At 36.1% G+C, this 12107-nt stretch overlaps 1 protein-coding gene across 9 annotated transcripts in view; it reads right to left on the minus strand.

Moving 5' to 3' along the window:
• The window catches only part of Bclaf3 (BCLAF1 and THRAP3 family member 3), a 51272-nt gene that overhangs the window by 22355 nt on the left and 16810 nt on the right, over positions 1-12107 (minus strand). For 7 of the 9 annotated variants that reach the window (XM_063243044.1, XM_013148921.3, XM_063243043.1 and 4 more), the window contains 4 exons: positions 8648-9205; positions 7602-8258; positions 2471-2646; positions 557-671 (listed from right to left, as the gene is read on the minus strand). In XM_063243044.1, the coding sequence (XP_063099114.1) occupies positions 557-671; positions 2471-2646; positions 7602-8258; positions 8648-9205 (1506 nt within the window). The remainder of the gene's footprint in view (positions 1-556; positions 672-2470; positions 2647-7601; positions 8259-8647; positions 9206-12107) is intronic. The other 2 variants (XM_063243041.1, XM_063243045.1) reach the window with 2 other exon arrangements.

The raw sequence follows: 12107 nt of genomic DNA on the forward strand, positions 1-12107 counted from the left end.
TTTCAGTATACATGCAGTACATATACATCCTGTGAATAACATTATAAAGAATTTTTAGTGGTTCTCAAATCACTAGTCTGTGCAACCTCCAACTTAGTTCTGGTGATATATTGTATTCCAACACTGATTCTGGTCAGTTCACAGGACAGGGCACACCATCTGCTTGTAGACAGGTTTTCATCAGACTGCCCTCAGAACAGCCATTTGTGACCCCCCCCACACACACAAACCCCACAGTTTCAATGGCACGACAAAAGTCTTTCATTCTTCTGGCCAGAACTACAGATAAGACACAGCAGAATCAAAATTAAGTACGTAAATATTTTTAAAGTCCTATACATTTAAACAATGTTAGCCAGTGGCTTCAATGCAACCTATTCCATCCACGTCCACTGGCCCAGTATCTGTTTGGGTTGATCTAGTTTTTAAGTAAAAAAATACACTAGGAGAGTCTACAACAAGCCCAAATGAGTAAGCTCAGGCAGGAGAACTTTCCTGAATCTGTTCTGAAGTTAATTTCCAAGAATTAAATGGGAATACCATAATCAACCACTACCTGTGAATTTCTGGATCTGAATTCAGTTTACATTCTTTTACATCTGTATCACGTGTGTCTTGTATTTTTGAAAAACGCTCATGTAGAGTAACGCCAGGTGATGGAAAATAATTTGCTAGAAAAGGAAACAAATAATTTCATCTCAATATAAAACTTATTCCATTTAAAAGATTATATATAGGCACAGGAAGAAGCAACCATTAAAAATCCAGTCTTTTTTCTCTTGAAAACATGCGAGACCTAAATTATTTCATAGACTAATTTGAAGTGCTCACATGCTCTTTTCCAAGCCCAAGTGAAAGGGTTCTCTTCCTATCTGACATATTTGCTTACTTGTCCAAAGAAAAAGACAGTGTACTCTCAAACTAAGGACTGTTTTTCTCGGAAGATCTTTTTCTTCAAAGTAAGACCTCACTCTATCTGTGGAGTAAAGACAACACAGAGCTCTACAGCTCAATTTCAATAATAAGAGCTCTTTTTCAATAAGAAAAAATTTGTTTCACAAACAACAGACTGTTCTGAAACATTAAAACAATTCTGAAAATTGCTCAGTGTTATATTTTCACACAATAGAAGGTCTTCAATGCCATTTTGATTTAACATTAACTTAGTTTCATGAAGACATTTTAAAATCAGCTATATGACAGGCTTTTAACTGGATAGAGATACCTGATCCCCAGGACTACTATTTAAGCAATCCTTTCTCCTAACTTATTGTTCCTGATGAAACAATCTCCTGGATTTTTCTGCAATACTTGCTCGCTTTCTGCAAATAATTACATTTCTTTGGAAGAAAGGCATGAGAGCTAAGAGGGTAAACTGTTGCAGAAAAATTGCAGGCTCTATCTCTGTGTACCTAGCTCTCTATTTATCGACTGATTACATACCTTAAGATCAAACCCAGTGTTTCATACCTGTTAGGCAAATGCTCTATGATTGGCTACACCCCCAGCCTACATCAGCATGTGTCAAAAAATATGTATGCCTTAGCTTAAAGAGCACAGAGAAAATAATTCATTTTTAAAACATGTTTTACGAAGGTACAAAAACATCAATACAAGTATAAAATAAGTTTTTTGGAATTACTGAAGGCCTCTAGTTTGCAACACCTACAACTGGGCCGGGGATATAGCTCAGCAGCACAAGAGCCTGTTTGGCAAGTGCAAGGTCCTGAGTTCAATTCCTGGTCCCCAAAACAAAACCCACAATTGCCTTCTTTATGTAGGATTATTGGGAAAAGCTATTCTTTCTCGTTGTTGTTTTGAGACAGGGTCTTGCTATGCAGTTCAGATTGGCCTTGAGCTCACTTTGTAGCCCAGGCTGGTCTTGAACTTGTGATGATCTTCCTGTCTCAGCCTCCCAAGTCTTGGGATAACAGGCATGTGCCACCATTTCCGGCTCAGGAAAAGCTATTCTACCTCAATGAATTTTCCAATTAATGAAAACCTGCCAAGAGCAAAAGAAAAACAATTTAATACAAATCTTTAAAATATTTATTATGATATTCTCTGATGCCATAAGTATGCCAAAGCAAACTTGCATCTTTCATTGATCACTTAGTACTGCTTGTGTTTTCATATCTATTTTTTTTGTTGCTTCTTCTTCCTTGTTAGGCTATCAATTATTTCTTGTCATTGCACTCTTTACACCTGTCTTGTGTGGCATACAAAACTTCTCCCTTTTAACTTGTGATTTCTAATCTACTAGCTATGGAAGCAAAAGGTGATTAGAGATATATATAAAGAGCAAGTAGGCTTGAATGAATGCTTGATACTCTCTCCAAAAGATTTCCTAATTCATGATATAACTTACATTTAAATAGTATTATTAAATTATATTGCAGGTATCATATCTCAAGAAAAGACAGTACATTAATATTGTGTTATCCTCACTATACGTGTAAAATATACCAACCTTTAACTTGATGAATTATTGTTATGATTTCCTGAGCAAATTCTCCTGAAGATTTGTTTTCAGTATTCTGAGGTGAGTCAAGATGTTCAAACACTGGATGAAATATCTCAATTTTCCTGCCAACAGCAACCAAATCATGTGACATCTGTCTCTCTGTGGAATAGCTAGAAGCAACCCTAGAATAATCACAAATTTTTAAACTAAATTTGAAACTATTTTGTTAAGGACAAAACCTACTGAAAATTAAGATAGCTAACAAAACTAAAAAGAAATTAATCTTTTCTTATAATTTCAGCACTAAGTTATATGCTATAAAACATTATAATAACAATTAAGAAAGAAGTTCTTTTCAAATAAGAGATCAGTAAATATCATTTTAATAAAAGCATCAAAGTTTTAAGTGAAAGAATTTTTACTATAAAAATACAAAGAATTAAAAACAGATTAAGCCAGACGGTGGTGTATGCCTGTAATCCCAGCACTTGAGAGGCTGAGGCAGGAGGATCACTGCGAGTTTGAGTAAAGTGTAGGCTATATAAGCAAGTTCAAGGCCAGTGTAGATTACATAGTGAGACCTTGTCTCAAAAAAAAAAATACAGATTAGTTTCTACTTCTAAATGGCCAAAACACTGTATGTCCAGCAAGATTATACAATCTTGAAACACTACCACATTTTAAAAGCTTATATCAAACAGAAGAACCTCTGACTTCATAAAAATTCTTATATATCTATTGGTAATATGAAGCTTACAATAGTATTTTGAACTTAAATTCTGTTAAGAAATTAATAACAAAATCTCACTCAGAAAAGTCTTAGCTATTGGAGCAGTTCTGATCATTAATGTCAATTATTATGTTTGCCCTAATGTGATTTTAAAGAAATGATACATGCTATATAATCCCAGCTATTTTACCACTTAATAGCTTCTGCAAATTGAACTAATTTTTTGTGGTGCTAGGGTTGAACCCAGGACTTTGCATGTGCTAGATGGCACTTCTACTACTAAGCTACATTCCCAACCTTTACATTTTGAATTTTTCATTAAGAGTTCTCCTTAGTATAACAGGTACTATTATATAGTGATTATTACGAAGCAGAGTTAACATTTATTGAGGGTTTACCAAACACAAAGGATTAAAGCTAACATTATCTTTACAATAGCCAAATGGGGAACATACAATGAGCACTGAGACAATGGAGTCCTCGTTGTTTGATTTTACATTCCAGAGGTAGAGGAGTCAAATGAACACAACTTCCAAGTTTCCTAATGGAAAATTATACTGTATTCCAACGATGCTGCTCTTGGCCCAAAAGTACTTTGAAATTCTTTGTTGGGAGGTAATTTATGCATTACAGAAGAAAATGTCTCATTATTTTATTTTGTCTTACTTTGGAACCAAAAAGGTATCCATCAGCTTGCACCTCTTATTCCTCTGTATTTGACTCTAAATTCCTTTTCGTGCTTCCCAAAAATCAAGTTCATTGTCCAAAGGCCTGAGGTTTAAAACCACTGGGTTCTTTATGAGTATATCACAGATTCCAAAGGTAAATCCAAGAAGTATGTTTTAAATAACAGCAGCACCACTGAATAAAATATATCTCACTGGAAACAAAAAGCAATTAGCTAAGTTTTGGGGTACAGGCACATGCATGCATGCATTTACTCATTCAAGTCATACAGCCATATATTTGAAACTGTGTCAGGGTTCTGAGAGGATTACAAATATTCTTTTTTTAAAAAAATTAACTCCTGTAACAAAATAGTTTCAAGTACTTATTGATCACTTATCAGAGAAGAGGCTTTTATCTGACTTCCCACACTCCCTTTTCTCAGACTAGCACTGTCAAGAACAATGCCTTACCAAAGCAGAAACACAGAAAAGTGATTATGCAGCAGTTTGGTGCCACTGCTGTGTTTCTTGATTCATTAGGAGGACTTTCATTAGAAGATTCAGCTCTCTAATTTGGTCCAACTTTTCCACTGTGCATCTGATAAGTAACTAAGAGACATTTACTGGTAAAAGGAAGAACACCCCATAACAAGCTCCAGTAACAAAAAATTACAAATGCTCTCTGCTTAAAGGGGTTTTTTGTTACAAAAATCTTGTTCCATAAGAAAAAATACAGCTTTTAACAATACTGTAAAGGTGGTAAGATATATAAATGGAACTACAAAAATGGTATATATGGAGAGAAATCAGTTGATTTTTTTCTGAAGCCTGTTTATCACAAAAAGGAGTCAGCTCATAGTTTCAAGCTTTCCCTGGAAAATTACTAAAATTCACTTATAATCTGTTACAAATTAATTACTGGTACAACTCTTGTCTCTACTTCATATCCAACACTCAATCCATAAAAGTGCTTTACTATACTTTCTGCTGTAGTATACACTGAAGTTATATTTAATTCCTCAGACTAGTGTTTAAACTTCTTAGAATCTGTTAAAATTTATCCTAGAGTTCCCTCACTACAGGATTTTAAATTAAAAATATTATCATTTTCTAGGAGCACACTTTAAAATAGTATAACTTTACATGTTTTAGTCCCTTGAAAAAATCATGGGGCTGGGGATGTAGCTTGGTGGTAGAGTACTTGCCTAGCATGTACAGGGCCCTGAGTTCAGACTCCAGTACTGCAAAGGAAAAACCAAAAACATGATATTTACGGTATTTCTGCTGCAAGAAAACCTACAGACTTGAGAATGAAAAATGTTATAAGCATTCATATTTATAAATCTAATTATCTCTTGATTCACTTTCTTTTTTATTATTTCCTATGACATGGATTAATAAGTTAATAATTTCAGGAAATTTCCTCAAAACAAGTAGTTACACTGAAAAGACTAAATGTTCTCATCTGAAATGCATTTTAGACAGCTTTAAGAATTAAAACACAGCCAAAAACCTGAATTCTAATATTACTTCTAGTACTGGACTCAAATTGTTTAAGTTCCTTTGTTTCTTTTCCTTACTTTTATAAGTAGGATCTCTGTTTAAGGATGTTCCCACTGATATTCTCCTTCAGTGATGTGCACAAAAAACTAAGAAAACATAAAAAGCTACATTAAATCTTGATTTGCTATTGTTCATAGTTAGGACTCATCAAAAAATCCATGGTAAGTCACTTTTAATGAAAAACAAACCCCCAAACCAACAGATTGGTCTGCCCTCTGGAAGACCATACTATATAACAAAATCCATGACTCACATTAACTTCTATCTCTGATAATTAAGCTTCTGACAAAGTGGGTCAGTAGAAGTCTTTCTTAACAGAAGTGCTAACTATGCAGTGAACACTCAAGAAAATGTCTGCCTACTGTTTCTAGATACAACCTGAAATCTGGAAAAATCACCAGATTAAGGCCTCATGTTTTCAACCATACTGGTAACTGAAGGAGCAAATACCAACATTTGCTACCAAGCAAACAAATACACAAAATTATCCATCTTATTCCTTAAAAAGTGGATCAATTCTAAATTTTTAACCAACAAATATACCTCTTTGTACTATTGTGTGATTATTTCAATTTTTTCCAGCAAAGAAAAATCTAATTTATGTTTAATAGCTGAAAACATAATTCTATTCAGGGCATTAACTACCTGTTTTATGGATACTTTATCAATACATACATAGTTAAATATAACCTACAAAACTCTTCCATAACTCATACCAATAAATTATAATTGGAGAGAAAGATTTTGTTGACTAAGATACTTTATTGTACTGAAAAGATGTATATATTTGTTCAGTTATTTATTCTTCAGGTCTTTGAATAGAGAGAATTTGCATTTAAGGCTCTTTATTACAAAAGGCATCCTGTGTAGGCGCTGTTCAAGCATTCAAATGTGTCCTGCCAGGCTACATTGATAGATCATGCGAATTCATAAAATTATTGTTTACATATTCAAGAGCAAAGTGCAGCAGCAGCCTCAATTTTGGAAAGTTCATTTTTGTGACACATAAATGATGAAGCTTCCATTTCTCATTTCAAATTATAAAATTAATTGTATGGTATCTTGAATGAGGTTGATTCAAATGAAATCCTTCAAAACTGGTATTTTTAGCATTCTTTAAAAGTACTACAGTGTACTCCTTTTAGGCATATATACATGAGTATATTTTATATTTTCTGCAATTGCAATGAATGTAGGGAAAATATGAAGGTGGACTACTGTTTCTACTTTGAAGAAAAGGAACAAAAATATTATTTAAAAAAGACTGGGTTTACCACTTTCCCCTATTCCATCCTACTCTTTCAGTTTTCTTTCCTTGTTTTTGATTCAAGTACAAGTAAGAGTCACCTATGCATATGTATCAAATCAACATTGTCCATCATGTTTTCACTGGTAGTATATGAAGGCCATGAACAGATTTAGCCAAGCTACAGCAACTTGCTATCCTCAGAATCCATAAATGGAGATAATATTAATAATAGGATAAAGCATGCCAGCTTATTTCAGGAAATTATAACCTAAGTCTGGCTTTTTTCAAGAATCATAAAAAGCTAAAGCACATCTTATAGACATCTTCGCAGTTTATGGCCTAATTTCTTCTGTTGTGGGAATCTAGTCATTTAAGCCCAGTGATTTCGGGATGGCAGCAGGAACCGTATTAAGTCCTTCACCTCCTGGTGTCTCAAGGGAGGGGACAAACAGATTTAAACTGCAGTCACTTTTGACATAGCAAGTCACTTCACCTCTCAGGGCCTCACTTTCCTCCTCTATTAAATCAGGACCTGCTTAAGTCCCTTCCCACTCGAAAATTTCCTGAACATCATCAGGGAACACAGGCTCTGAGAAACCGCAAACATCAGGTCTCCTTGAATTTCTATTCCTTAAGGAATTATCTGGCAGCACAGAAATACATGAATTCATGAAGAACAACTCCTCCATGGAATTCCTTGCACTCAAGAAGCATCTGGAGATAAGATGTGGAAACAAGCAGATACACAATTGCCTCCTATTACTAATGGCAGGATTCACTTTCATTACAGGATTTTTTTGGGGGGTGGGGAAATCCAGGTGATCCCTCTATCCCCATGGACTAAGCATACTACAAGTTCTACTTCCAAAGCTGCAAGTAAAGATGGCAGAAGAATTAAAGATCATAAAGAGAAAACAAAGATAATACCTGGGTGGATCTACATTTTTCTTCACATCTACTTTAACTGTAAGTGATTTCTTCCCAAGACTGATAGATGAAGATTTCACACTGGAAAGGTTTTGACTTATATCCGATTGGTTACTGGAAGAGTTGTTCTGTTTTCTGCAGTTGCCTTCTTTCTTCATTTTCTTTTTCCACTTGTCATTACAGGGCTTCAACTTAACCTCATTTTTATTTAAATGAGCACAGGGAATGCAGTCTTTCTTAGGTGGCTTAATAGCATCTTTGTCTAGCCTGCCTTCAGTCTCTCTCTCTCTTCCAGCATTAAAACAACCTGATTCTCTATTTACAGGGCCTTTTTGAGAGTATTTTCTATCTTCTTTCAAGTATTTCTGAGTTCTCCCATCAGTAAAATCCTGGTTATCATTTGAGAGCTTATGGTGCCTGTGGTGATAGTCATAGGATACTTTGGTTGCTGAACTGGCATCTGGGTATTCCCTCTTAACATAGCGGTGAGCTTGGGGTCCAAAGTTCCGCTGATTCTTCTTCTCTTGGTAATGTGGGAAAGAATGCTTGGGCTTCCACTTTGGGTTCCTGGCAGACTCTCTTTTTTCATCTCTCTCCACGTCTTTAGTTCTTTTTGATGTGTGTCCATATTTTCTGAAATCACGATCCTCAGGATACCTGTGTTGACATAAAGCAGTTTACACTTGCACTACAGAGAAGAAAGTGAGAATTTATATGTGTAGAATGTTGGGCAGCATGGCTTTAAATGCAGAACGCAGTGGTAAGATAAACTATAATCCCTCAAGCCAATTCACAGAGGCACACATAAAGAAGGAAAATACCATCTTTTAAAAAATCTTTTAAAAAATATTCTAGCCATCAATATGATTTACTCTAAAAACACTTCACTACTACTACTACTACTACTAGTAGACCATAACTAAACTACAATGTTTTCTATCTTTATAGAAAAAAGATTTTCAAGGTGGTTATCTTCAACTATGAAGTAAACACCTTTTCACATGAGGCTTTATACTAAATTACCCAGGTTTAATGTTTTCCTATACCTCCTCTGAAAAGAGCTCCTTGTGTCAAAATCTTCTGAGCCTCTTCTAGGAGACTGGGTATATTTTTCTTCTTGCATCCTTTGGTGCCTGAACTCATCTTCATGCCACTTTCCTTCAAATGCAAAGGAATCTGCCATTGACCTCTGAGGTGGTTTCCTTCCTCTCTCATTGTAGTTATTAGGAATGTATCTCCCTTGCATTTTCTGGGGATAAGGGCTCCTCTCATGCTCTAGGTGGGGTGTATTCTCTGAGTATGTGGGCATATATTGAGGTCTTCTGTTACTATCCCCTCTTCCAGGCAAGTGTACTCGGTGAGGCTTATATGTGTAAACATCATCAAAAGAGCTTCTTATGTTTGGGGAAGGTGATCTATGCTCGTAAGATCTATGATAGAAATTTCCACGAGGGGAAATCCTTGTTTTACTCTGTCCATGTTTCTCATCATCCATTCTCCAAGCATTGGGTCTTGTTGGATCTTTTCTATATTCACAGCCATAATGCCCAGAAGAGAATCTTTGCTTGTAGTATTCAAAATTTCTAGGTACTGGTGATAAAGACCTGTGTAAACAAACACAGCAAAGTTTAGTCCATTTTAAAACAATAAACTGTTTGTCTTAATAGGACCTACTTACAATGTTTGCATTTCCAAGAATTACACTGTTTCTCGCACTTACACTAAATTCATCAATTTGTTGTATATGCCTTTAGAATTGTATATTTTAGGTCTAACCTAACACTGTCTAACTGACAAATGTACTCTTTCCATCTGAACTAATGTATTCGCTGTGCATAGCAAAATGGGCTGAGTATACTCATCCTATTGGAGGAAGACAAACTTAGGCATATAGCAGGATCCATTTTGGAAGATTGCTAATAGCAAAATTCTGGCAAAACAATATGTAGAAACTTCAAATGGCCAGTCAGCAAAAGCTTAATCAGGTTCAACAGCCAAGTGAGAAGCTGAAGGAATAGTTTCACACAAGCAAACATGTAGAAGAATGTCTGGAAAATTGAACATGACATCTGAAATTAAATTAGATTCTAAGGTGTACTGATGCCACAACCCAAACTCAGATCTAAAACCGATACCACTATTTCTTCCATTGATGGTCTATTCTCTCTCTCTTAAAGATACATTAAGGAGTAAAAAGTACACACTTAACAGATGGAAGGGGGAGGAGAGAGAAGTGAGTCTTAAGACTTGAACCTTACACTCAATTCCTCCCTTAATACTTCTAGCACAGTAAAATTGTTTTTCTTTCCCATACCTAATCCTCACATATCAACGAGAAGATGTGCTGTTCAAACAGAGATGGTAACTTTGGTGACAGTGTGCTGTAGTAGAGATATAATGCTCTCCATAAGCACATTCCTTCTGTATCTACCTTCTCAGAAGCCTAACACTGCCAACATAGAGCCTTATATTCCTAATGAAAATGAAAGTTCCTATAGCCAGGGAAATGAGGGTGTGTTGCTTAGCCTTAAAGTTAAGAGACAGCAATGCTATAATCTATAACCCAATAAAATTCAATTTTGCACCTAAGGACATTTCCTCAACTTGACCTGTCCAATACCTCAATCTTAATTATCTTCCAAAATACTGAAGCAGCTACCCTTGCTGGTTTTTTAAACCACGCCCTTAAAAGCTTCCCCAGAGTTGGAATAACTATGAGTGAAACTATTTTCTTTCAGTGCCAAGACTGTATCCTCCATGCAAGAAAAAAAGATAGACCTATTCCCCCCACCAGATACCTATGGGTACGTATATACAATATTACCCTCTAGACTCATCAAGCTAGACATACTGGAAAATATTACTTAGCTGAAACAGTGTACTATCCAGCTGGCTACACTGCATCACAATGGGGAAGCAACTAGAGCCTTTGAGGACTTCCTGGAAGATTTCATCGGTTTCATTACTAAAGAGAAAAGGTGGCAGTCTAAGGTAGCGGTCTTCCAGACTGGATTAAATACCCAATTTTAATCTTTACATTAAAAACTGTGTTGATGGGGCTGGAGGTTTAGCTCAGCGGCATAAGTGCCTGCCTTGCAAGCAGGCAGTCTTGAGTTCGATCCCTGGTACCGATAAAAAGGAAAAAGACAAAAAAAAAAAAACAATAAAAAAAAAACCCTGTGTTGATGTTACATCATATTTTATTGCACAGCACCCCTTTTTCTGGAGAAGTTTGCAGGATTAGTGCTATTATTTGTGGTGATCCTAAAGCAGTGATGGTGAACCTTTTAGAGACCAAGTGCCCAAATTGCGAACCAAAATTCACTTAATGATCACAAAGTACCAACACTGCAATTAAACCTAAACACTGTGGTCTTAGTTTAGGAAAAAAACAACTGTTACCTGATGCTCAGCTATTGGGGTTTATTTGGCTCATATGCCAACACAGAGGACTCTGTGTGCCAGATTTGGCACACAAACCATAGGTTTGCCACCACTGTCGTAGATCCAGAGTCTGCTGGGAGACAGTTCTCCACAGTCTCCTGAGTTATGCATGCCTTACAAGTGCAGGCACCAACAGATTTTGCAGCAAGACAAACAGCCTTGGAAATAGAGACAGGGTCTCCCTTAGAGACAGAGTTGATTTGATTGCTGCCCAGGATAACAAGACAACGTTTCCTCCAAGGAATGATTTGAACACAGCTCTTCATAGAGGACTCTGGTTCCTCAGCTATGTCACAACCCCACTATGCTGCAACATCCACCCAGCCAGCCCTTCTGCTGCTGGCCCTTAGTGGACACGGAGGGCAGGGAAAGAGCAAGAATATGAAGCTCAAGCTGCCTGCTATTCTAAGAGTAATATAGGCCTTGTCTCTGACCCAGGAGTGCTTTGTAGCAGGCTGAGTTAGATTACAAGTAGGTTAAAATGTTTTCCTTAACCAAGAAACCTGACAAGGAATCCAGAAATCTGGCACTAAACTTGGGAGGTTCTCCGAACCTCTCACCAGAGCCTAACACAAAAAGGTGAAACAAAATGACCTCTATGATACCTTCCATGTTTGAATCATTTGCTTCATTACATTCGCTTATTTCTGAAGTCTTCTCATTAAAGTTTGGTCTTATTAATTACAAAATGAAAACTTCTGGAGAGCTGATTGATTAGTCACTGAATTATCAAAATGAACAAGCATAGTGGCCAAGATAAACTACCATGAAGATCTTGGTTTGCTTTTTGTGTATGTAATTGTGGTCACTATAAGTCCTAAAACAAACTAGTCACATTTACAGCTCTGAGTCTTTGCTCTTAACTAGAATACTTTTTTCACTCTTTCTGCTGTCAGAAAATTTACCCATCCTTAAAGGTTGGGCCAAAATTTTTTTCTTGTCTTAAGAAATTTTTCCTCTTCAATAGCAGAATTATTCCCTCCCTATAGATCTAGAATGTTTTGCCCCAATATGTAGCAGTGTATTTTTACTGCTGTCATAGTTAGCAATAGACAGACTGTG

This window comes from Cavia porcellus, unplaced genomic scaffold (genome assembly GCF_034190915.1).
Source record: "Cavia porcellus strain 051 isolate PalLab524CR breed Dunkin Hartley unplaced genomic scaffold, mCavPor4.1 scaffold_33, whole genome shotgun sequence".
Lineage (NCBI taxonomy): Eukaryota > Metazoa > Chordata > Mammalia > Rodentia > Caviidae > Cavia > Cavia porcellus.